Source organism: Acanthaster planci, linkage group LG02 (genome assembly GCF_054643075.1).
Source record: "Acanthaster planci isolate LZ-2023a linkage group LG02, COTS_SCS, whole genome shotgun sequence".
NCBI lineage: Eukaryota > Metazoa > Echinodermata > Asteroidea > Valvatida > Acanthasteridae > Acanthaster > Acanthaster planci.
Window position 1 is genome coordinate 26,929,466 of NC_141778.1, and position 25,722 is coordinate 26,955,187.

Sequence of the window (25,722 nt, forward strand, 5' to 3'; positions counted from 1 at the left end):
TGGTGCTATCCTAACAGAATCCACGGTGTGCTTGACAAGTGGGTACAGCACAATAGCTAGCTACACTACAGCATTAGAGAAGTCAGTCCCTCTACACTGACAGTACAACTCAAACCCTATGTAAGCTTTCTGTTCCGGACGAGCTGGACAAGCCTACCACTTTGGTGGAGGTTATGCATGCCATCAGGGGCCTACAAAATAAAGCTGTCACCAAAGGCAATTACCTTCACGCTGTTCTTGTGACTTGCTGGGACTCCTGCTCCATCCCAAAGGATCTCGAAGATGCTAACATCATCACCCTTTTCAATAATGGATCTGCAAACAATTACAGGGGCATCTGGCTGTTGTCCTTAGGTTTATCCTGTGTGTTATTACCTCGGCTTCCGGTCATTGCTAACAGAATCCTCTCTGAAAGCCAGTGTGTCTTTCACCCATCCTAGGCTACTTTTGACACGGGGTTCTCCTTGAGACAGCTTCAAGAAAAATATGTCAAATAGCAGTGACCCTTGCACGTTGCCATTGAACCTGGCTAAGAGTCACTCAGGCTTCTTCATCATCTTAAAGCACTTGGGATGCCCTGGTAGGCTACTGTCCTTCCTAATGAGCTTCTACAACAGAATGCATGCCACAGTTCACTTCAACGGCTTAAAGATGTGCAGATTTGGGAATCTTTCGAGGCCTCAAGCATCTTTTTCTTAGCCTTGCTCTATCATGAATTTTCTGAATTATCTGGTATTCTGCTGCACACTCGTAGTTCCAGGAATCTCTTCAATTTACCTCATCTTCGAACCTAGAACAAGGTTAGGCGAGTCCTTGTGCAAGAATTCTGTATGGTGATGATGCAGCCATTGTTAATCACTCTTAAGCTGACCTTCGAGATCCCCGCAACTCCTCCACTGCCTGTTTGGAATTTTGCTAGAGGATCAGTCTCAACAAGGCCATAGTATTAACATGAGGCCTCGTACCTCTTCCAAAAGGCAACAGCACGGCGCTGAGGAAGGTTGATAAATCTGGTACCTTTGCTCTACAGTTACCAGTACCAATACTCTAGAAGCAAAAGTTGGCTTCCAGATAGAAAGGGCTGCAGCCACTTTTGATCGATTCCGTTCTTGTGTCAGGAACAGACTACCCTCCACCAAGTACTTGTTATGTTCCGTATACTACTCTACTGCAGCAAGTCATTACTGACCTATCAACACCAGGATGATGCTTGAATGTCTTCCACTTCACTGCCGTCTTGCTCAATCTTGAGAAGCCGTTGCTTTGACAAAGTCTAAAACCTCGCCACCATTGAGCTCACAGAGTCGATAACATGTTCACACTTGGTACCTGGTTGGTTTCCTCCTGAAACATCCTCTAGGGATCCTAACTAGGAGGTCACAAGAAGGGTCAGCAGCTAAGTCTCGGTCACGGTGTAATTAACAGCTCTTAGCTTGCCGCCTTTACTGATCTGATCACATCTATAGGCTAGAGGATGATCTAGAGGACATCTTTAAGGAGCTGGCTTATACTCCTTACCCCTGTGCTCATACAAGACTTAGCAATCAGGATGGCCTCAAGCATAATTTACAAACCTTCCAAATCCCAGTTAATTTTTGACAGACCATAGCCCTTTTCAAAGTACAGTGGCACTCTATCTACTGCCCATCCGGGCTGACCCTCTTCCATGTACCCACATCCATTGCTGGATGTGAGAGTCAATGCACCGCTAGATGAGCCACATCGTTGCAGTTGTCGACGGCACCAGTAACAACCATTACTTAGGTAGAAAGGCACATTTCCACCCGTCAAGCAAAAACAAAAAGAAAGTTGTCTGAGAGGTTGCCAATTTTTTTCAAAGAAAAAACATTTGCTTCCCCCACGACCTGAGACCTGCATACACCACTGGGTATGATTACTAAATACATGTACTTCCCATTGTAACTCCCTTCAATGCTGTGTAGGATGACAACACATTTCAAAGCTCCACCTTCAACCCCTTATTACAGGTTTTTTTATTTGATTACAAAGTACACTACGTTAAATACTGAATGCACAATCACTTTAAATAAAGAACACCCTGAGGCACTGAAACAATCTGGTTTGTCAGCAGATGACCAATTTTATTAATTTGGTTCATCATGAATACAGAAGATCCATGAAGCCTACACTTGGATGAATTCACTAGGGAGCATCAAAAGGAACGAAAGATTCAGAGAAGTCCTTTGGGGTACATGTAGATACTAACACAAATGCTGATAATAGAAGATCCAATTTACATCTACATGTTGTCAGACCAATGTAGATGTTGATTATTCCTTCAGGCATGCGCAAAACATTTGAGTACTTTAAAAAAAAAAAAAGGAAGTAAACTGGGCTTAAATGAACATATCGTGTAAGAACTGGACCTCAAAGATCCGACAGAGCAAGATTCTGACTTTGAAAACCCATTTTGTTTTTACATTGTCACTGGATACAAAAATTCAAGTATTCGTTCCATAAATGTCACTTAAGCTGTAATTTTTTTTTACACTGTTAGCCCGATATTTCATGACACTGTATCTTGGCACCTTCTGTGGTGAGCTAGTTTCCATTAGTTGCAAGCTGGTACTCTGGCAGCGAGTCAAAAGACATTTTAATCATTCCTAATACAATGAATGCAACACTGTTCTTTTGTCGATTTTGAAATAATAAAGCACAGGATACAAAAATATACATTTGTAACTGACATCCGCTTGGAATAACATACTCCATGTAACAAACAATTTTAGAAAAACAAAAATACAAACAGTTCGAGCAATAAAAGTGATAACTGGAAGGTGCTTAATGCTTACACATTCATTCTTTATGTAAATTGCGCTCAAATATTAAACAGTTAGGCAGTGAGAAGCATGTCTATATTGCCATGTCAAAAACCAAATGAATAGTCTGGGTGAAACTCTATTATTAATCACACAGTAAGAGCTTTGGGGCAGGCCCACTTATTAAACATTATTTGACATGACAGTTAACAATAAAAAAACACAAAACTCTCAAATCCCTGGTAACAGAAATAATTCCCATACTGTACCATACAGGCCTTGAACATCAAAAAAGTTAACCAGTGTCAAAATCATTCTTCAATGCACAAAAAAATTCACAACTGTTGAACACAATCACTCATCATCATGCTTGATGCTGGGTGGGTAAGGATGTGAAACAACTGTTGTTGGTGAAGTGAAATACAAGTCTGGTTCTCTATGTAGAATTCATAAAATACATAGTGTTAAAGTACGGAAGGAGAAACAAATCATTCATCAGTGTAAATAAAATTAAGAGCACTGTTCCAAGTACACATACACATGGGAATTTATCACGTTTCCAGGGGTCAACCAAAATCAAGTTCTTGAACTCCTTGTTAATCTGTGAATATTAACACAGGACTAAAATTTTATTTTCATACTGCTATGGGATTAAGCATTCAGACACGTTGCTTCAGCTGAACTTCCTACCATGATAAAATACTGAACTGAGTAAACACACTGAGAAAAAGATTGTGTTGCAACAAAAGAGAAGTCTATACATGCAGATGATTCCCTTGACTCAAATATCAGGCTGAGTGTCCCTCTATCTTGTTTCTGGATATTAATGAATAAGTTTGATTTATTTGGGCCCAGGAATGCCATCTGACTACTTTTTCCACTGTCAGTAAATAATATTATGGATAAACTGCATTATCAACATATTTAATTTTTCAAGAAAAGTACGAATTCCACATTCACAAGAGTTGAGTTCCATATACTGTAGTGTACCCAAACTCGGACATTATTTCAAACGATATGCCAATGTTTGTGAAGAAATAATGCCATCAAAATAAAACAAGACCAAAATGAAAACAAATAGTGCAATACATTTCCCACCCAAACATGGTTAACTGTATGAAATAAAATATCATGTAAAAGAAATCAAGACTTAAAGAAAAATGCGTAATAGACGTATGCTGTACTGCTTTGGGTTGCTAGACCAGTGAGACTGCAACTGCAAGAAACAGATTTGTTGCATATTGAAGAAATGGCAGCACTTGGACGGATTGTGACTTCCATAAGCAAGGCTGTGCCAACCTTCACAGACAAGCAAATGTGTAAGGCGCATGTACCATATTATGTGCAGTTTGTATACAAAATACAATTTTGTACTAATGCTTCTCTTTAGAGCAACCACTGCACAGTGCACACTTGTTATACCTCGTTAAAAAGATGCAGAAACTGTTACAGACGCCTGCTAATATTTTGGAAGGCTGTTCATGATTTGTGAAGTCACTTAGTTCACATAATGACTTAGTGTATGCGGCATTTCCCTGGCAAAGCCCCTGGACAGATTACCAAAATGAAACTCTACAAAACACATGCTGCCAAAGTTGCTGTCAAATCTGTGCATGGTACCCTGTACAGAATCCATTGCTACATTCTGTTGCACTTAGCAAAGTTCTCATTTCAACTGTACCAAATTCTGTGGCTTTCAAATGGGTGCAAAGACAAAACCTTAGCATTCACAGGACTGTCGCGGGACACAAGTGTAAACTATTCACAATTTTGTCGTGCAAATGTCGTGCGAATGTCATGTGACAGTTGCAGGACATGTATGCGAACTCCAGGCAAATTCTGGCTGAAATTTTACGCAGAGCTCGTGCAACATTTGTGCAATATTTGTGCGACATACACAAATGTGTCGTAAGCACCAAATCAGTGTGAGTCCAAGTGAAAATTGTCACTAGATTTGTGGATTTTCTCGCAAGTTTGTGTCTCCAACTAGTTGTGAGCTATCGCAGCCCATTGAGATACAGGATTTTAAGACAACAATGAGAAACATTAAGTAGCTGGATGTGGTAACAGAGTATAGACCCTCCTTTTGCTGTAATCCTTCCACTTGATTGGCCACAATAAACAAACACATTGTGGTCATTTGCCTGATTCTGACTGATAGGACAACTTTATCAAGAATGCATCTGTGCATAGGAAGGTAAACAAGTAAACACAAGCCACCTAAATTCTGAAGTAATTTGGCAATATTCCTTGGATTACAATGGATCCAGTCCTATAAGGTTCACACACCATAACTAGCAGCCTGATCTCCCAATTTGGATATCTGGATTGAGCCAGTGTCCCAAATAGATCTGAGGCAGCTTTACAAGAAAAATGCACAAGGTTGGGTTCCAGACCAACTGTAACAGGAGATGCAAGTTCATCTACAAGTTTCATGAATGGGTGACAGTTGGGAGGGACTACAACAGTTGAACAGACCATTCATCAACACTGCTAAGTGCTCAATACCACCCTCTACACTGCATTGTATGATGCACAGAGTCAGTGAATATAATGGAAGTCTTTCCTTTAACCTTAACCAAGGTGTCCAATTGAAGGGAGAGCTGTTTTTACACATTTCAGTGTGTGATCAGTCAACACTTTGGTTGAAGAAAACTATGCTGATATCTGTTGCTATACTGTGTAATTCTACAAGTAGGTCTGGGTACTGGATGTATAGTTGTGAAGTATAAACTTATATTGACTTTCCAAAGCCATGATTCAAATGGAAATTAGGCCTGATGTTGATAAGATGCCACATCTATCCTTTGGTATGTCAGAATCCTCATTATGAGGCATCACAGCACGAGTGGCTTCCAAGCTGACTGGGATTTGCATGCTTGGACACCGAAGCACACCGAGTATAACCTTTTCTCCACTGCATAATTCTCAGACAGGCACAGAGTATGAATAACTATTAGCAAATACGTGCTGCATCCAGCTGAGAACATGTCAAACTTGCCACAGTGATTTAAACCTCACTGGCTGGCAATCCAGTTAGTCAATGCTGAAGGAATCTGGATTCAGCTGTTTCAATTATGACTTCTGGGGTATCTTCAAGCAGTTACAACCTAGGAGCTGTCATAGTTTCTGCGCTTCCACATCAAAGTCTAGCACCAATAGTTTAGTGTCCTCTGTGCCATTGCGGCTACCTACTGCACACACCAGCTTGGTCTGGTTGGCTCGGACACGCCAGACAACGCCTCCACTACCCCCACTTTCCAGGGTGACCAAGTTGCGAATGAACTCGCCTGTGTGCAGGTCCCAAAGCTTAACAGTACCGTCGTCAGAACTGGTGATGACAAACTTCTTGCTGAACTGCAGGCAAGTGACTGCACTTTGGTGTTTGTTTGGTCCTGGAAAATACAGAAATGACAAGTTGAAATATAAAATACAAGGTTGCTTTTGGATAGTCCAAAATAACTCACATAAAGTAAACCTGGTTACATGGAAGATTTAGAAATACCGTGTGGCAGTGAAAGAACATTTTTTTTGCTGTGCATTACTGAAGAGTCCATATCTGCCCATCCAATCTTTTTTTGCACAAAGACTTAACAGTTACAACATTTTCTACAACTGCTATGTTTGAATAGCAACAATTTCATGGACAGATATTTCAAATTTTATGTTTACCACACATGAACAAGAATCCTGGATGATCCAGGGTAAATGCTTACTAAAGATGTTGATTATGAATCTGACTGATATCAGCCTAAACCCTAACCCTCCTCAATCCTCCAAAATCCTTCGGGCAATTTTGGAGGATTGAGGGTGAATGGCAAAAGCGCATGGCTGATTGCGAAGGATGCCATAAGTGAAGGTCATGGGTCAGACCTTGTGTTTTTCTTGCTCAGTCATGCATAAATTCAGCCGGTATTTCATTTGAATCAACAGCACTGCTCAAAAATGTCATTCGCACTGCCTCAACATAATGACAGGAATTGCCTGAGGATTTTGAAAGATTGAGGCAGTAGGCACACCTCCAAGTAACATTTTCAAGAAATTTTGGAGGATTGAGAAAGAATCCTATTTTTTTCACCCCCAAATTGGAGGATTCTGGAGGATTGAGGAAGGTCCCTAGCAAAAAGGGCCTAGGGGGTTTGGGTTAAAGGCAAACAATTGATTTTCACTGTACCCTATGTCACTGTTGTGAAAATGTCAAAACAAGCAAACATTAGTCTCAGACAGAGAACCAATGATGAATGAATCCTCCTTTAACTCACCTTGCAGTGTCTGCAGACACTGACCACTGGTGATGTCCCAAATCTTGACTGTGGAATCAGCATTACCCGAGACCAGGATGTTGTCCTTGAGCTCCATGCCACTGGTCAGTGACTGATGGCCCATCAGGGTGTGTTTGCACTCCCCAGTCTCTGCATCCCAGACCCGGATGGAGGTGTCCAAGGAACCGCTCACGATGTGCACACCATCAAACTGAGAAATAGGCAAGGAAATCAGATGATGTTTAACCAGTTGGTATCCCAAATGCACTGATACACAACCATGATTTGACAATTTTCACTTTGAGCTGCTAGCAGTGAAGGTTCTGAGGGACACGGTAAATAAATCTGTATTTTCAAGGAGAAGAGAGTGCACCTTTAATGTCACGTGACTTGTCACATGATGAAGTCATCATCTTATGGTGCCAATTTTTCTCTAAAGCATAACTGTTTCAAGATATCCGCAAGGTTTGAACCCAATCAGACATGTATTTCACGAGATATAGTGCTTTGAAGAGTACATTTTTAATGTCACGTCACTTGTCACATGATGACGTCATCATCACATGTCAATATTCATCTAAAGCGCTCCCATTCCAAGATATGTGCAAGGTTTCAACTCATTCGGGCATGTAATTCACGAGATATAGTGCTTTGATGAGTGCACCTTTAATGTCATGTTGTCATCTCTTGATGTCATTACTATGTACATAAGGCCAATGATCGTCCATAACACATCCCTCCCTAGCTACCTGCAAGGTTTCAACCCTATTGAGTATGTACAAAACAAGCGAACCTTGTGTTCTTCAAGAAAAAAGCACGGTATACAGTAGGTCTTATTGGATTTATAACATTTTGGTCTTTTGGCGTTCCACACAAATCAGCGCCACATGTCGCAATGACATTTTGGTATTTGGCTTTCCATACAAAATGATCAGACTTCAGCGCCATGTGCTTGTTTCACCACCCTGAGTAGCCTATGCACAGTGTACTGTGCAATGTCTTTGTTATAGGCAGATGCAACATGTTCACCCACATCAGAGCAACTACACAGTGTACATGTATGAATGGGATTCTTGAGTGCGCAAATATCGTAGGGTGCGTTTTTGTCACCAGTGCTTCATCTGTGTGAAACAGTAGACCAGTTATGCACTTGGTGCAATGGACTCTAATGCTTGAGCTATCATATTACAGACAATTCATGCTTCTTCCTCTTACGGTTGATTTTTTAGGGAATTTTAAAGAACAAAAAGACTTTTATAACTTCCGGTCAGATGACATCAGACCGGAAGTTATAAAAGTCTTTTTATTCTTTGATGTCCAATGACATCATCGGCCTCAACTTTCACACGTGTTAACTGGGTAAAGATCATCATCCAAATCAATTTTCAGGCGATTTGGACAAACTTCGCCATAGACATCTATTCAAAATTCATTTTTCAAAATTTTCAACCTGTTGCTAGAGGGCACTCCATAATTACGTGACATCATCAGTGGATGTTTTGAAAACACTTTGATACTTATTACCGCTTTTAAACAAGAAGCCCACTTCCGGTTTCGACCTGAAGGAAGGGTCATGTAATTTGACCCACACAAGATGAACTTAAGACCAAATTTTATTCTGCCACTAGCTGCAAACAGAATGCCGCAGGAGGCCATGATTGATTTACATGGATTTTAAAAATGTAACATATTTAAATATTCAAAATTCACTTGATGACATCATGTTTTAGTATTATGTGTACTTTAAGGTCTGTGCTTGGTGTAAATTTGACGACGATCAAACATTGCTAGGTTATCAAAACTGTGCCTTGAAAATGTGTACGAAGTCAATAAGCTGAAATAAATATTAAAAAATCAATAAAAAATCATGACGTCGTTGTTTTCAGCCCATCTTTGTACATGTTCTAAAGTTTGTCATTGGTGAAAGTTGGATGAAGATCCAACATAGCAAATGGACCAAAGTTGTGGGAAGAAACAATGTGCACAAACTGAATAGGCTTTTGGTCAGAAGAGGAAGCAGGAAAAAAAAACCAAAACCACATACCAAAAAGAATATCATTTTTGCAAAATTGTGAAAAAGCCAGAAATACTCAAATAAAAAGAAAACTCTTCTATTGTTAAGGTATTAGCATACACAGTACGTTACAATTGAAAATTAACCAGGAAACGGGAAATTCTTCTCAGAGTCTTTCTCTTCTGAGGGAAGTTATTTTCATTCCACAAACCATGAGAAACTTTCCAAAGTGGGAAAAGATTTTCACAACTTTTCACACAAGCCTGACAAGTAGGAAAACCTTTCACTCATTTTCCCTAAGTGGGGATAGATTGTCACATTTTCCCACAAAAGGAAAAAGATTTTCACAGATTTTCCCCCAAGTGGAAAAGAAATGTCGTAGGTTTCCACTCAAGGGCAAACAGATTTTCGCATGTTTTCACACAAACCAATGTTTGACAGCCATTGTTTTCACATTAGTGAGAAATTATTTTCACATCTTGAGAAATATGAGTGTGAATGTGAATGTGAAAGGGAGTTTTCTTCACAAAATTCACCATGAAGCCAAGATTTGGAAAACCCCCTTAAAAGGACAACTTGAACATTGTGCCCTACCTGTAGTGAATAGACCCTGTTTGTGTGTCCCTGCAGTGTGTGTAAGCATTCCTCATTGTCAGGGTTCCAGACTTTAACGGTATAGTCATAGGCTCCACTGACAACCCGCCTGCCATCGTACTGAACACAGCGGACGGCAGCCACATGACCCATAAGCACATGCAGGCACTGGCCAGTCTCGATGTCCCACACTCGGAGAGTCGCATCCCTGGAACCACTTACAACCCTAGAAACGGATGAATCACAGGAAGAAGTGTAGCCCTTCCAGTGCAACCAGGCAAGATTGGTATACAAATACAATCGACTCTCATTATTATGAAATCCGCAGGACCTAAAGGAAATTTGTTTTAGGCAGAACGCAGTGCAGTGGCTTCGGTGTATTGCGTCAATAGGTCCTATCATGTATAATGCCATTTACATGAACTGTACATGCAAACACATGAATGTGGTCGATGTTAATGATGTCAAAAAAATCTCTTGGTTATGATTAATCAAATAAACTGTGATGTGTGTTGAGTAATGAACTTCACTGTTGTATGAAAAAATATTTAATGTACACGTGAGATAAAAAAATAAATACATTTAAAAGCAACGCGCCAGGGATTTTTAAAGACTTTCGATCACCATGGATGAGGACGAATGTAACTTAATGACATGCACATGTAAGCCTGTGTGTACCTGCAAGAATGTAAAAACTCATCATCCATGCAAGTAGTCTTTCCAACACAAACTGTGTCATGGAGAGACATTTTTAATTTTCCGTCTGTCTTTTGATGTTATGCACTAGCTGCATGACCACGCTTGATTGGTAGTCTGAGTTCACTCGCCCACCGCTACCCAGCCACCCACGCGCGAGATGGTCGCTGAAAAACCATTATGTCATGAGGGAATATCTTGCAAAATGTACGTAAAGCGCACAATCTCATTGGTGGGCGTGCTAGTTCTTTTAGCAGTGCTGGGTAATTAGTTGGGCTCTAATAGCAAGAAAAGTCAAGCCAACTTATTTGGGGTGTATGTTTAACGGAATTAGGAAGGGAATTTTTGTTCTGGCGCTGCTGTAATCAGTGTGAAAAAATCACTGATTTTTTAATTGTGCACTGCACTAGTCATGGCGACAGGAAACTGGTGAATAATGCCTGTGTATCACGCTGTAAGCATGCATCTGGAGGGGTAGGTGATAAACCTCATGCGCTGTGGCAGGGAATTTTGTGGAAACACGTTCGCTTCGAGTAAAAGCAGTACAACCTCAAATTAAATTCGTGAATACAGAAAATACAAACATAGACATGAGATCAATTTCAGTGAATGAACTTGCAGAAATTTTGTAACGGCAGTGTTTTTCTGAGGTGCAACTGTAGAACTGCATTCGTATACGATGTAGTGCAACGTACGATGCTATTTGGGATGGGATAAGTACATAGACTGGTTGCTGCATTTTCATCATGCCTTCTTTGGCAATGGTTCGGTGCAGCAGGAAACGGTGCAGCATGGCTTCAACTGCATTGCACACGTGTTTTCACCACTGCGATTTGTAAACGCTAGTTATAAATGGGTCAACAATGGTTTTTCAGGTAACAAAGTCACAACAATCTTTCGTTGTACCAGGAATTTTGTACAATGCAATTAAGCTGTCACAGATTTTCTCCCCATAGAAATGTGCACATTTTTGCTGGGACCACAGATGTGTGTTTGTTATAACCAGAATTTATAGCCAATTTCGTAATAATGAGAGTCAACCGAATGTGGGGCTTTGTTGCATTAAGGGAATAAAAACATGTATGTGCTTGGCTGGTCTTAAATGTGTATTTAAGACCGCCTCAAAGATGCATTCCATGTCAAATTATACACGTCAGGTGTAACAGGGACAGAAAATGTCACACGTCGGACCCCAAATTTATAAAATGACCCTTAAGCAAGATAATTAACAAATTCTTGTGGCAGGAGGGATGAGGAGGGTTAAGAGCTGGAAAAATGTATGTCAGCCAAACTGTTAACAGATGGGATTGTTTGTGATTTCGTGCCTTTATCTTCCTATGCAAAACCGGGACACTTGGCTGTTCAACACTCACAATTTCATCCTACAAACCTCTATTAACCCTCCTGTGCTTTAACAGCACAAAATATGCAAACATGCCATCAGTCACTATTTGGCATGTGTTTCCTATATGCCAGCTCAAAATGACACAGGCTGCTTTGTACTGGCCTCATCACTCTAGTTGTTTACTGCACAATTGTGCACATGGAAGAGTGCAACACAGTTGACAGAACAATTGGTAATATGACAATCCCTATAAGGACAGTTAATGCAACACATAGTGTGAAACAGCTATGCATCTTTGTGCTACTTATCAAGTGATTAAAGAGTGGCTTTAGCATAGGAAGGTTGAAGGCCTTTGCTTGTCATTTTCTTTGTGGACACTTACTTGCTGCCATGAAGATGCATGCATCTGACAGTAGAGGTGTGTCCGTAAAGCGTATGTAGACACTGGCCTGTATCCGCATTCCACACTTTAAGGGTCCGGTCTGTCGATCCACTGATAATGATGTTGTTGGACATCTGAGAGGACCAGACACCGCCTGTATGGCCTACCAGTGTTCTCAGACACTGTAAAGCAAAGAAACTAACTCTGTAAAACTAAACTTAGCAACCACCTAACTACTTTTGCTGGAGCCAAACAGACATTGTACATTTTGATTCAGCTTAGTCCAACTTCTTTCAGCCTTCAAATCAATATCAGTTTGAAATCCTGACTTACCTTACCGGTCATGGCTGACCATACTTTCAGCGTGTTGTCATCAGATCCACTGACAATTCGTTGACCGTTGAATTGTAAACAGGTGATCACATGGTCATCATGACCTTTCAAAACCTGTCAAATCAAAAACAAAAAACGTACACACATTGCAATTGTTTCCAGTAGCCACACTCGTCTGCAAACCAATATGATCACATGTTTTTATTGCTAAGAGGAAGTTCTGCAACACTTCAAAGTGCTATTTGAAATAACAAATGCTATTTGAGGCAGGAACAATCTCCTCGGTCCGTGGTACAATCTTCACTATCTCACCTTTGGGTGCCTGATGTCTGCAAACCTCCAATTATACTCAATCTGGTGCTGCCTCAGGTACATGCTCTTCCAAGGACTGCGTGGCACCCCAGAATTGGACCGGCGCCGGGTCTGTTTGCCATTGACTTCATCAATGCAGGCCTCACGGCACTTCTCCTTCCACAGAAGGTTGTCCTCACACAGGATTCTCCAGTAGTGGCAAGTCTGGGCGGCACGTAGGAGGTCGCGGGGTTCAAGAAATGATAGCACATACAGAGCAAGCTGTGGATAGGAGAACAAATCTTGTGATATTCCCTGTAGAGCCTTCAGCCATGACTTGAGCTGTAGAACCTACATGTGCATACAGAGTGACCTGACACATTATTTATAGAGGATATCTATGAGCAATAATGCCACAGTTGAGCCACTGGAGAGGTTTTATTTTGTGAATGGATATAATTCAATAGTTTTTGAATGGTCACAAGCTTGCATAGTTTTGTGACACTGTAGGTGACTCTAAAATGTGTGACTGGTCTTAATCTCAACCATTCATCATTCTTTTGGTAGTTTTGATTAATTGAAACTTATCAAAAACTTATTTGTTCTCTAGTACGCTGACTTTTACTCAAGGCTTATAGGGGTTCAGCTGGTAACTGTCAAACATCGAAGCTCAGCTAAATGCACAGTTTGCAGCCACTGACATGATCAATACAGTAATACAAATAACTACCATACAATCACAGCCAAGATCTGTCGGTGTATGCCGTTTGGAGACCGACTGCTGGAACTTTGTTTAACTCTAACCCTCCTCAATCCTTCACCTGTTGGAGGACTGAGGAGTGTTAGGGTTAATCAACCAGAAAAATCTACTCGTACATTTCAACTAAGCTAGACTGTTTGATTGATTTATTTTTTTCATTTAGTTTGATTAAAAATTCTCGAGTACAAAAATTACAAAAATTTATAGTGATTGGATTACAGTACGTAAAATACATACTGGTAAAGCATTAGGAAGTACTTGTTACAAAAAATAGAACAATCAAAGAATATATTTAAAAGCAATAATCACACAAGATGAAGTGAGTTTACAATACAAACAATTTGTGGGATGGCCGATTTTTTATGCACTACAGGTCAGAATTGAAGTGGACACAAAAACACCAACAGTGAACCTGACACACTGTTCAATACATGCTTTGCACATTTTGTGTGCATTGCTGGTCCAATGTATGATAAGCCAGGCGCCGGATCTCATTGTCTGAGTGGGCCTGTGACCGCAAACCGCAGAGGTCAAAACAACATGAAGTGAACAACTGCCTTGCAGTGCTGTGGCTCTGGCTTTGTGCATTGTGTAAAGAAAACACACAAAACTGCCTAAGTGAAATCATGAAGGGTGAAATCATGTAGGGTGGCCAACATGATGACCAGGAGTGGTGAGGAAGTATTGTGGTACATTTGTTTCCTTACTTCTGGATCACCAACTTCAGTCAGTCACATTGCATCTAAAGATTTTCATAATCCAGTGAAATTGGTCGGTAGTCCACCTCACATGTGTTTGGATGCAACAGAATTATTTTTCGAATTTAAGCTTGGGGTCAACAGAAGTGACGACACTTTTCCTTGTTTTAGGTCGGATTGTGACAAAAACCTTTTCATGAATAAAAAGTAAACAAGTGAGAAATCCATTTCTCAGCCAGAACCATAACAAGGTGATTTTTTAAAGAGACAAATTTTCAACTAGGAGAAATTTAGCTCATGTATCAGAATTCCAGTCAATTAAAAACATTAAACGTCTGTCAATTTTGACTCAACTTTTTGAGCTGCACAATTTTCCCTGCACCGCTCCTGTGTGTGCAATTATAGTGCAATAAAATGAGAGAAGTACCAGTGCATGCACTGTACATGTACATGCATAGCACGCCAATGGGCTTTCATGAAATCACAACCGCCCAGAGGAAATCCGTCTGGAAATTGTCTGTCCTTTCATGCTAACAGTTTCTGAGGACATTTTGGAATTTAAGGACTAATTGAACTGCAGTTAAGCTCAATCAGAAACTAGGACAGTGACTGTGCTGGTCAACAGAGCACTAACTGTTCTGTGGTTTGCGTGTAGAGTTTGTAAGTTAATACTCGGCAGAATTGACTGCGACATGGGTGGTCTTTGTTATGCAGGAGTCAGTGTGTTCCATGTTTGTAGTTAACTCCTTTCATGTCTGTTGGACTCAGTACACGCTGACATACTATTGCGTGTCCCATGCTTGGCTGAAATCTGACCTGTACTGAATCTGTTAGTATGGCAGAAAGGAATCTTAAGACCATGCTTATTCCTAGGAACTTGTGTACATGGATCTGTTGGTGGACTTCGAAGGGGAGGTAGCGTTGCCATGTGTTTGGAAGAAATGAGAGATCTCGCCCATGTTTCAAATAAGTGACTGTGTTCTAAGGATGGTACTGGAACTTAAGGGTAGCGGAATAATCCAAATATTTATTAGAACAATTATTCTGAGCACTTGTAACCTACGGAAACACAGTCCTAATGTAAGGAAAATTAGCAAAGTTCTCATGTAATGTTGTATGGCCACTGTTGTTACATATAAAAACAGGATGGACAGTGGACAACAGGAAACAATCCAACATCTCGACTTGTAGATAAAACTAATTTATAAGTCAACATCACAGGACGCTCACATGTCAAAGAGTCACTTGAAATCGAAGATATGAAAGGATGCTCACAAAAGCTACAGATTTACATGTAGCTCACTTCTAACTGGAGAAAAACAGGAGAATTACAAAAACATGGCTGCTGCAAGAAAAGCGCCCCTATTTTTAATTTGTCCCACACTGTTTGGGAAATGTTTTATGCATAGAATGTTTAAGATCTTAAAAAGCTTTTGGTTGTTCTCTTGCATCTCTCTAGGAATCCTTTTTTCACAGATTGGTTTTCCTTTAACTGCACAGAAAAATGTAACCAAGTAAGATACATTACTCAAGTAATCACATCTGGTAACTGAATAGTGCTCCTGGATTTCAGGTGTGTCTACAAGATTTGTATGGTGTTCTCATAAAAATTTGCCTTGGTAGTTGAAGGTATCATCGTCTTACCTCTCGAGGTAGCAGTGAGATGAAATCCCTCTGGAACTGAGGTTCAATGATGGACATAACATGCCTGACCAGTGTTGGCTCACAGTGGTTGATCAACTCATCTAAGGCCAATCGCTGCTCAGGTAGATTCCAGTTCTGTTGAGAGGACGTAATCAATGAGCTGGCAAGGAGAAGTGATTTGGATGGATGGAGAGCTCAAAGATGCTGTGTCCCAAAATATTTTTTGCTACTTCAATAAAAATCTTCACAAGGTGTTAATGAAAATTTACAATTAATTTTTGCTGTTTTTAGGCAATTTTATGCCCAAGTGAAAATTGGTCATGCTGTTACCAACATCATGATGTGTCATTCATAAACAAAAGATTTTTTTGAAAAATGAAAGAGGTAATAACAGACAACACCATTACCTTTATTTCAACTCCCTTCAAAAAGCAATTTTGGAAATATGCAAAAATAATGAAGTTGGCAATAATGTGACCAATTTCCACTTTTGAGTGCTGCTGTCTGTTCAGTTAAAAGAATGAGAAAAAGACACTGACAATTGTACAGAAAAGATATCAAGCATAAACCCACAGGGTGTATGTATAATCATATATTGGAGGATTTGGGACAGTTGGGGACATTGATGTTTGAAAGTTCAAAAGGTAAGATTAAAGAAAGAGGGAACTATGTCAGATATATGCCTTGTTCCCATACAACCTAGACCAAATCACACATACATGTAAATACTACCTTACAATCCAAGGAAATTTACAGGATGGAAACTCAACATACATGTATCTGAATCTGCTTATTTAAATCTGGATATAAAAATGATCTAGTAGCGTGTCTAGAAGGCATGTTACAACTACCTAAATGCGGCATTTTACACTGAAATTTTCGGCATTCGAGATCAGGGTGCCATTTTTGTTTTCAATCTTGGCTGAGTGACGTCATGAATTGATATGAATAATTCAATATGCGACTTAAATGAAGCAGTTGATTGGCTCCCCCTGGAAAGTTGGGGGGAAAATAACTGCTAAACAAAATGTGCAAGACTACAACAGCCAAACTACAAACAGCTAATACAACAGCCAACCGTAATGGGTTCGATTGAGTAGATTTCTGACTTGCGTTGGTACTAAGTCATAGTGTGTGAGTCCAAGTCAAGTCACAAGTCAAAAACTGATACTTACAAGTCAAGTTAAGAGTCACAAAAATAGAGACTCAAGTCAAACTCAAGTCCAAGTCAAGTGACTCGAGTCTTCAACTCTGATTCAAAGTCATGTTGAAGTGGAGGCCAATTTTTGGGTTGTGTAATTTTTGGAAAGAGTAACTTGTCTCCTATTTAATCCAAATATTTCGCAGGATGACAGATTTAGAAATGCCATTTTCTCAGCAACTTTGACGACTGCATTATTCGTGCCTTGTCTGAAATGTTGAAACAATGTCAGGAACAAAGACGCAAAGCTGCAAGAATCATGTCACATTGTCACCTGATACTTTTCCCCTTAGTGTCCCATGTACATGCCAATGGGAAGCTCTCTTTCTGCTGAAGTAAAAAATCCAAACATTTCAATTTATGAAAATGCCAACTTTCAGCTCAATTTGTAGTGAGAGGTCACATACAGTCATCACAAAGCATGTGGCCAAAATACAACTGGTACACGACACTGCACTGAATAACTTTACATGTGCATTCCACTTGAATATTGCAACTTCAGTAGCTTAACTATGGCCATATTGAGTCCCACTGAAACACATATGAATATTGATATTTCACTGGCAGCCAATCACAACACACTGACCAGATGGTCCCAGGATGCTGTTTACACGCAAGGCTTGTGCTTTGTACTCCGTCAAAAATGCGTGCATAGATTTATATACACACACATACATGTGCATATATATTTGTCCATAGGATTCAGCCACGTGCATTACAGCACTCCAATACTGCTCTGCTATGCATGTGTTAGAGAAAAAAATGGAAAAATCGGCGTTTGAGCACGTAAGAAAATCAGGAAAATCTGGCCTGTCAATGGCAAAAAAGCAGAAAATGGTATTTGGCATACTCAGCAAAAATGTCGAAATCCCCTAAAAAGCAGCTAGATTTTACATCCGAATACCCGACAAAATATCCCTATAATCAAAATATAGTTGCCAGATAAAATGTCATGTGATATGTAGTGCCTGTGTTTGATCTTCAGCTGATGTGTACAGTAATTTACTAAACATCTGTTGAACAGCTCCAAACATTAGGAGTTGATAGCTGTTCAGACTTTGCAAAGTGATCAGAAGGCTGTTCAGAATTGTGCCTTGAATGGGAGGGGGAGATCAGGGGTGAGTAACTGGTGCACTTGCCTGGAAGGTTTTTAGCCATTCATTGAGGTTGGAGGGCAGCTGTAGCCTAGAGGACAAACGTCTTCTGGGTGCTTCTACATTGTCTTGTTGATATGGCGTCACTCTAGATGAACTGAATTTGTGTCGACTACATGTACTGCTAGCTGGCAGGACTGATGTGGAGGTGGGTAAACGCCTGGCCAAGTAAAGGAAGGGAATATCACCGTTAACCTTAAAAGACCATGTTCATGGCTCAATATAACCAGACTAATTCTCTCCTGAGTGTGGTCAAAGAAAAACGAATGTTGTAAGGCTACAGAGAAACTTTGTCTACATGTTACAGATTTATAACCCTAGATATTGGCTATCAATCTTTATATGAGAAGTGAAGTCCTAAAGTTATAGGTATACAAAGAACACACCACTCAGTTACTGCAAAGTCTTAAATCTGGGAAGATGAGGAAATTACCCATCACCCATCACCTTAGATACAGGGGTACAGCTACATATCTTACCTATGATTGAGAGCATCGTGGGCCCTGCAAAGTTTCTTGGAGGGGGAGGTGTTGCCTTTTAGATTCATCTCATCAGCTATTGTGGATGACTTGCGCTTAACACACTATAGGATAGAAAGGCACACAAAAAATGGTGTCCGTGCGTTAAGTTGAGACCACCAGCACTTGGATGAAATTTTTCTTCCAACAAAAACCTGCCCACCCCCAGTTTAAGTGCCTCCACACTGGCAAAAGAAAGACAGTGGTACCAACCTTTCCACCCGGGTTCTTGCACACATTCGGCGCGCACGTGAAAACCATACACTCTAGAATTAAATTCACTGCACATGCTCAGCGTACCACGCATCAAACGCACATAAACTTGCGTGCCTGTGCATTAAGTTGGTACCAAAGGAATATCAAGTTAATTTAAAACAGGCCCTCTTTTGTTCCTGCTCGGAGCAGGTACCCACTGGTTAACAATGTTATGAGAATACTGGTAACTTAATCACAAGACATTTACATTTCAGGCTGACTTTGACGGTGTGTACACATGTACTTACAGATTTAATCCCTAAGTTGGCTTCTGAGTAGGCAGCTGATGAAGAAGTCGAAGCCCTACTGCTCGAATCTCGTAATGATACCCTCGACCTCTGGTCACTTTCTTCCTGAACGTCCACTGCTTGTTTGCTTTTCTTGGTTACTCTGGATGTAGTAGGTGACTTGGAGAATCGATGCAAAGTGGCTGAAGCTCGCCTGCCAAGCCGAGCATGTCTGCTCTGGTTTCCAGCACCAGCGGTCTTGGATGTTGCCAGAATAGACCGAAGGGTGCTAGTCCTTCCTTTGGGAGGTGTTGCTTTCCTCCCACTACTCGGTCTGCGAACATTGGCAGTGCCAAAGGCACTGGCACTGGGTTTCAGGCGGCCAACTGTGAGCTTGTTGCAGCCATGGTTCCTGTCCCCTGTACCCCGTTTGTGTCCGCCACTGCTTGCCCCCCTGGACACACTTGTGCCAGCCCTGGTTTCCATCTGGGGGCTTGTGCTTGATGCTGGAGCATGCCTGTGATACTGTGATGATGAAGCTGATGAAGTGTGGCTGCAGTATGTACCGCAGGTCAGCATGTTACTGTTTTGGTCTACCACACCATTGCCAATGCCAGGGACAGTTGTTAAGTCCAGAACACTACGGAATCCATTAATGTTCTTGAACAGAAAAATTATATCAAGGCATCATCACAATGTGCAACAAAGGTTAAAAACGAGAACAGGGATCATCCAGCCTTCATGCAATATATCAAATATTGTATTGATTAATCCAATGCTTCCAATAATTTGTGCAATGATACACACTTGCTGCAATACTGATTACTAAGTAGTCTCTTTAACCCTCCTTTTGTTGTAACCGTCAAAAACAGTCAAAAATTCCTTCCACTTGATTTCCCCATGACACAGACACATATGGGAAATTTGGTTTTGACTGATAGGACAACTGGTTAAAGAATGTGTCTTTGCATAGGAGGGTTAATATAGGCCAGTCATTCAGATATACATGCAGAATCTCACCTAATCATAAGTGTTAATAGATCCCATCATATATCCCTTCAGGTCCCTCTGAGTCTATCCCAAATCCAAAATCTTGAAAAAAGTCATGTGCTATTCAAACGGATTGCATTCCTTTGTCATTATTCAACCTGTTACTTATGATTGGTCTAGTGAAAGGACTTGTACATGTTGTAAGTGGAGACGGCTAAACACTGTGTTTAAGCTGACTGAGACATTAACCAGGAAGTTTTTCACAGTCCAAATGTTGCATACATGTACCGGTAGCTAATTTGAAGCATTTTGTACGTATCTCAATGGAAATAAAGCTATTTGGAAGCACCTGTAAATGACTTGCAACTTACTGAATGCTTTCTAAGGTACACAGTAGCATATAGCTCGCCTGGTATTTTTCAGCTGCCACTTACAACAGCTCAGAAAACCCATTCTCTTCAGTTCCATTTAACATGTTGGACAGTGAGGGCTAGCTGCATTACTCACTCGGGTTCTTTTTTTCTTCAAAGCACACCCCCTTACCTGTCTTCTCTCAACAATGGCCTCTGCCCGCGCTCTGCCCACGCCCAGCAAGGTAGCCAACTCCTCTACCTGGGCAGTGTTGATGTCCACCCGCCGACTAGACATTGCTGTAGATGGCCAGTTGGTTGGTTTCTGACAGTGTGTTTGCAGGTTAGATGACAATCTTAGATCTGTACTGTGGGTGGTAATGCCATTATCTGTACACAATGGAGAAAGGTGCACATACATGTACATGTATATATGACTTTTTTGAATGTTATTTCAGATAATAATTATCACAGTAAGGTGATGTTCATATATGTACAATAGTGAATGTCATATTTCTAGAGGCTTATGCTGCCAACAATGTTCTTTTCCAGACCTTGTTAAGTGCAAGAAGCTTCAATTCACAGTGACAATGCAAGCAAGGAACTGGCCCCAGTAAATACTCACTGTGAATGCTCTATTGCTTTGCCAATAAAAAAAGCAAATCATGTCAGGGACAAGGACCATACATGCGTCAGAGGTCACACTGTCATGCTTCAATCAAATAAATCTCAAATAAATGATCCCACAGTGATTGATGTCCAGGGCATTTTAAGATCACAAAAATGTTTAAGTGTCAAATACATGTACATAAGTGATGTAGTTCTCCTGATAACATTTATCCACTTCCACTGCATAAAAATTATGGGTCTTGGCATGTTGTGGACCTCTAGAGCCCAACAGCGTCTGGCATTAACACTACGACCTCTTCTTGTAACTACCATTCATAAATATAGTTTCCCTATTCAACAATGTGCAATGTAACCGTGTATTAACATTTCATAATGCCCATTGCAATTGCAATTTGATAATGCTCACTGCTAAAACAAGCACTGGCACCTGGATACGAGACATCCATTCCTATTGGTCAGGAGTCTGTGTGCATGAGGCATGTGGAACTTGCCGTGCTTTCACCAAGTCCATATAAGGAGATTCTTCTGGACTACTTGCACAAGGAATATGCACTACTCAAAAGAAGTAAAGGTACAAAAGAAAAGAATGTTTTTGTCATGGTCTATATGGGCTACCATTAGAACAAGAGGCATTAAACTTCTGTGACAACACCTGAATGATTTTCACATAACTTTAATGCCTCTGTTCTAACGGTATCCCATATAGACCATGACAAAAACATTCTGTTCTCTTGTTCCTTTACTTCTTTTGAGTAGTGTACATCAAATGGGCGTTCAGAAAAATAAAAGTAAAATTCTTAAACAAAATTCATCAAACTTTATTGTATATTGATTTCCTCTGACTCTCTAAGCGGTCATCCATTTTTGTCATTATTTTCACGAGTATAAAGCGTACGCAGGAGGGGGGAGAGGGAGTGAATTGGTTGCGTACGCTTTGAGAAACATGTTAAAAATGCCCATTATTTATCATAGACCGGCCAACTATCATCCTCAACTATTGCGTATGTGCAGAGTGTGCACAGGACTCTGATGCATCATTCATACAAGTTCGGGCAATGGCTATTTCTTAACCACTCGACAATTTTGCCTGGTGTCATATATAAAACGTACATGCACAATTACCAGGCAAAATTTACTTATGTTGAAGTCACAGTTACATGTGAAGCAGTCTTAAAGCACCCCCCAAAGCTCCGCTACGCCGTGCGTGCAATGAGGTTTGGTACCCAGAAACAAGTGTATTTTTCAGCATCTTTATGTCCGCATTTTCCCTTGTGTGGAAAGGTGCCCTGATAAATGCACAGCATGCATTCACCTCTTGCTGCCGGGGAACCCTGTTTTGAGCACCATGGGTTCACACGCAAATCCGAGGTGCCCGAAATGGAACAAAAGAGCTGGTCTGGGTAAAAAAAAAGACAGTACTCAAAACAAAAGACCTGTTGCTGGGAATTGCCATCAGTTTTGGACTTGCACTTTTTTGAAGGTAATTTGTCACTGTTTTTAAACAGTTTACCACTGTTTTGGGCATAGTGCACGGGTCCGTGGATTAACACTGCGGACAAAAGTGCTCCAGGGCCCCATTGATGAGTGACACAGCGCCGCTTCATGCTACTGAAAACTGAAAATCTTGAATACCCATATGTGTGCACTGCATTTTTAAAGCACCAGGCAGCATGCGGTTAATACATGCAAGTTTATACACATATGTAACGATGCAAAAAATCATTGTAAATGCCTACTTTTTACCACTTTTTATACTTTTTTGTGAAGAGGAAAACAAATCAAATCAAAGGTACGTTTGCTGACTACTATTCTTGGCCACAAAAAAAGAACAGAAACTTTTATTTTAAGAAAAAGTACCTGTCCATCAGGCAATTTGTCCTCGTATTTTTACATGCCCAAACTGAAAGAGGAAACTGTTGAGGTCTGTCATGGACAATGCTCTTTAAGCTTTTTAAAAACATCAAGCCAGGGATTTTTTAAAGACCTTTGATTGCCATGGATGAGGAAAAAGCTTACTTAACGGCATGCACATGTAGACTTGTGTGTACCTGCAAGAATGTGAAGACTCATTTTATTTATATTTCTATTTGTCTTTTGATGTTTAGCACGAGCTGCATGACCATGATTGATCGAGAGTCTGAGTTCACTCTCTCACCACAGAGCGGTAATCTGCCCGCCCACGTACATGATGGTCATTGAAAAAGCATGATGTTATAAGGGAATATTGTGATTGGAGAGCTATGTCTCGCAAAATGTATGTGTCATGTAAGCACAAGATCTCATTGACGGGCGTGTTACTTCTTTTAGGGTTCTTGTCAAAATAAAAATCTGCAGACTATCTGTGGATTTAGGCAGAAAGCTGTCCGTTGCTAAGGGCCGAGCAGTTCGCGTACTCCACAGCCGTATTCGTCCATGTGTGGTCAAATAATGAGGCTAGTGCAGCCCGGGCCGGCACTCTATTGTCATTATAATGCTTTCAAAATAAATACAAATATCACAGGCCCGGTTTTCAAGGCGCCATACATCGGAAAATATACTGTTTTGGCAAGCTTTAGGGAGCTCACATAAAAGTCCAAACTCTAAGAAATACACCGTTGTAGGTCCTAAGTAAAATTGTCAAGTCATTCTCATTTCGGAAGATATTGGATTAAAAGTTTGTGACATTCCTGCAGTTTGGGTTTCAGGCATTTAAGACATGCCTTGAAGTAGGGCTGTGGAGGCGACAGATAGGAGACAGATTGTAAAAGAGAGCCACTACAGCCCTACGTGTGAGGCTAGGTGCTATGGTAATGAACGCCATCAAAACTTAGATCTACTAAGTGGAGCATTAGTATTCCTCTTTAACGATTTTAGACAGGATCATCATACAGACGCTCCACATCATTAGATAGAATAAGGTGAAAACGGTTCTCAGAACTTACTTCCAGAAATGCCATCGCCAAACGGTTGGGCTTCAATGATATTTCCGACTTCAAAATCTGTCAAAATCCAACCGTTTTGCTCGACACACGCACGGCACAAACTTTTTTCGGCCTCCTCACATTCCAATACGGGTGTGTTGTTTTTCTGTCCAATAACTCTATAAACGAACATAGTTCCGCAAAGACGCACGCATGAGCGTGCTTTACACGGTCTGGACACAAGACTTGTTGATCGTGACGTTTGGGAGCGCTACCAACGACTGTTTCCAGGTCAATACGTCTTGTGCCCTGACTACATATGGGCCTCTCCTGCGGTTTCCTTGGAGGACCATGTTTGCCCATAGAGTTTGGTAGGGAATACGGCACTTCTCAGGTTTTTTTGTTTGACCCCCACAAATTTTTACTTTTAGAAAGAGAATTTCAAAAGAAATTGAATGGTATAAAATTTAGCTCAATAGCTGTAAGTATAGTGAAGTTAAGAATTTTTTTGTTATTGAAATTAGGTGTAATTAGTCCGTCATTTTTTGGGGGGTGGACACAAGTTTTATTTTCATCAATGCATTTGAACCACATGGAGTCTTGTCTCATCGGTTCCACTTCCAGATCTGTAGTTAAGTCACAGAGGAAGTATACAGTAAACAATATCTTTTTATGGAGAACTTTATCAATAATAAACACAGGATACATGTACTACATGTATACAGTAGCGGGATAGTTTTTAAATTTTTAGTAATGTGTGAATAGATACAAAAATTGAGGACCAAGTCTGGCAGGGGTCATTTTAAGGAATGGGGAGGCATGAGTAGAGCTGCATGCAGGGCCACAAACCGAGAATTTGCGGTTTGGAAGGTGGCCTTCGTGGCCAAGCGAGGCTGGAATTCTTGGATTCGGCACGAAGGGGTTAAAGAGGAATAGGGCCAACTAATGCTCCATTTAGTAGAGGTAATCAAAACTGGCAGACATGGCAGAATGAAACCTTGTACCTTGTTCCAACATGTCCAATGAACATGATGAAATTGGAATATCTTGTTAATTCTTGGTTACTTTAAATATAATGAGCTGATCTAAACATCATCAGATTTCTCTGCTCATAAGCTTTCAAATGATACCAAGTTTGTTGGGGTCTAGGCTTCAGAAACTCAGCATGTCAATGAAGTTCGGACTCACTACAAAACAACATCACTACAGCATGCATGCATGCCATGTGTACAGCTACAGGCCTAGGCGTACTACTACAGTGTAAATTCATGACAGTCAGTAGACCTAGCCTATAAAAATGATTAGAAGCACAAGTAGTGATTTCTGTGTAACGAAATCTCAACTTGATAAAACATAATATGTACTAAAGCTCCCTACCTAGTTTTGATATTGTAATTATCTCTTTTATAGCTGAAAATATACCTCTTATATGCTGCGATCCGCCACCCTTTAATTAATCGGGAGTCATCAGTCGCCATTTTTACCACTGTTCGTGACGTCACGACTGACAGCCTCTTTCCCTGAAGGCTTGAGGCTTCGTAAACGATAAAATTAGTATTTTCAGAACGATCTTTAAAACATGATTTGTTTCGAAAAATGATATATAAGTGTAAATAATATACATAGCATTTTTTTGCTGATTGATTTTTGAAATTTTACAGACATTTTATTGGGAATAACGCCACCACAACGCTCATA

The 25,722-nt window shown here is 40.5% G+C and overlaps 1 protein-coding gene across 2 annotated transcripts; it reads right to left on the minus strand.

Annotated features, from left to right (window-relative positions):
• Positions 1-2,078: 2,078 nt before the first annotated feature.
• LOC110975901 (F-box/WD repeat-containing protein 7-like) lies at positions 2,079-25,537 on the minus strand. Of its 2 annotated transcripts, none has more exons than XM_022228769.2 (12): positions 25,447-25,537; positions 20,688-20,884; positions 19,176-19,814; positions 18,634-18,737; positions 18,140-18,314; positions 15,800-15,934; positions 12,719-12,979; positions 12,407-12,520; positions 12,074-12,255; positions 9,651-9,876; positions 7,043-7,253; positions 2,079-6,175 (listed from the first exon to the last, which is right to left on the minus strand). In XM_022228769.2, the coding sequence occupies exons 2-12, from the start codon at positions 20,790-20,792 to the stop codon at positions 5,901-5,903; spliced, it is 2,427 nt and encodes an 808-aa protein (XP_022084461.1). In that variant the 5' UTR covers positions 20,793-20,884; positions 25,447-25,537; the 3' UTR covers positions 2,079-5,900. The 2 variants fall into 2 exon arrangements, with proteins under 2 accessions (XP_022084461.1, XP_086989206.1); XM_087133080.1 differs by having other exon boundaries at positions 25,402-25,504.
• Between the last annotated feature and the right edge of the window lie 185 nt (positions 25,538-25,722).

Bases quoted from the DNA above. Each gene is read 5' to 3' on its own strand.
- LOC110975901 (XM_022228769.2), bottom strand. From the start codon at position 20,792: ATGTCTAGTCGGCGGGTGGACATCAACACTGCCCAGGTAGAGGAGTTG. The intron at 18,315-18,633 runs GTAAGATATGTA...TTACTTGGCCAG, and splicing joins CACGATGCTCTCAATCATAG to GCGTTTACCCACCTCCACAT. The intron at 12,256-12,406 runs GTAAGTCAGGAT...TTTGCTTTACAG, and splicing joins GGTCAGCCATGACCGGTAAG to TGTCTGAGAACACTGGTAGG.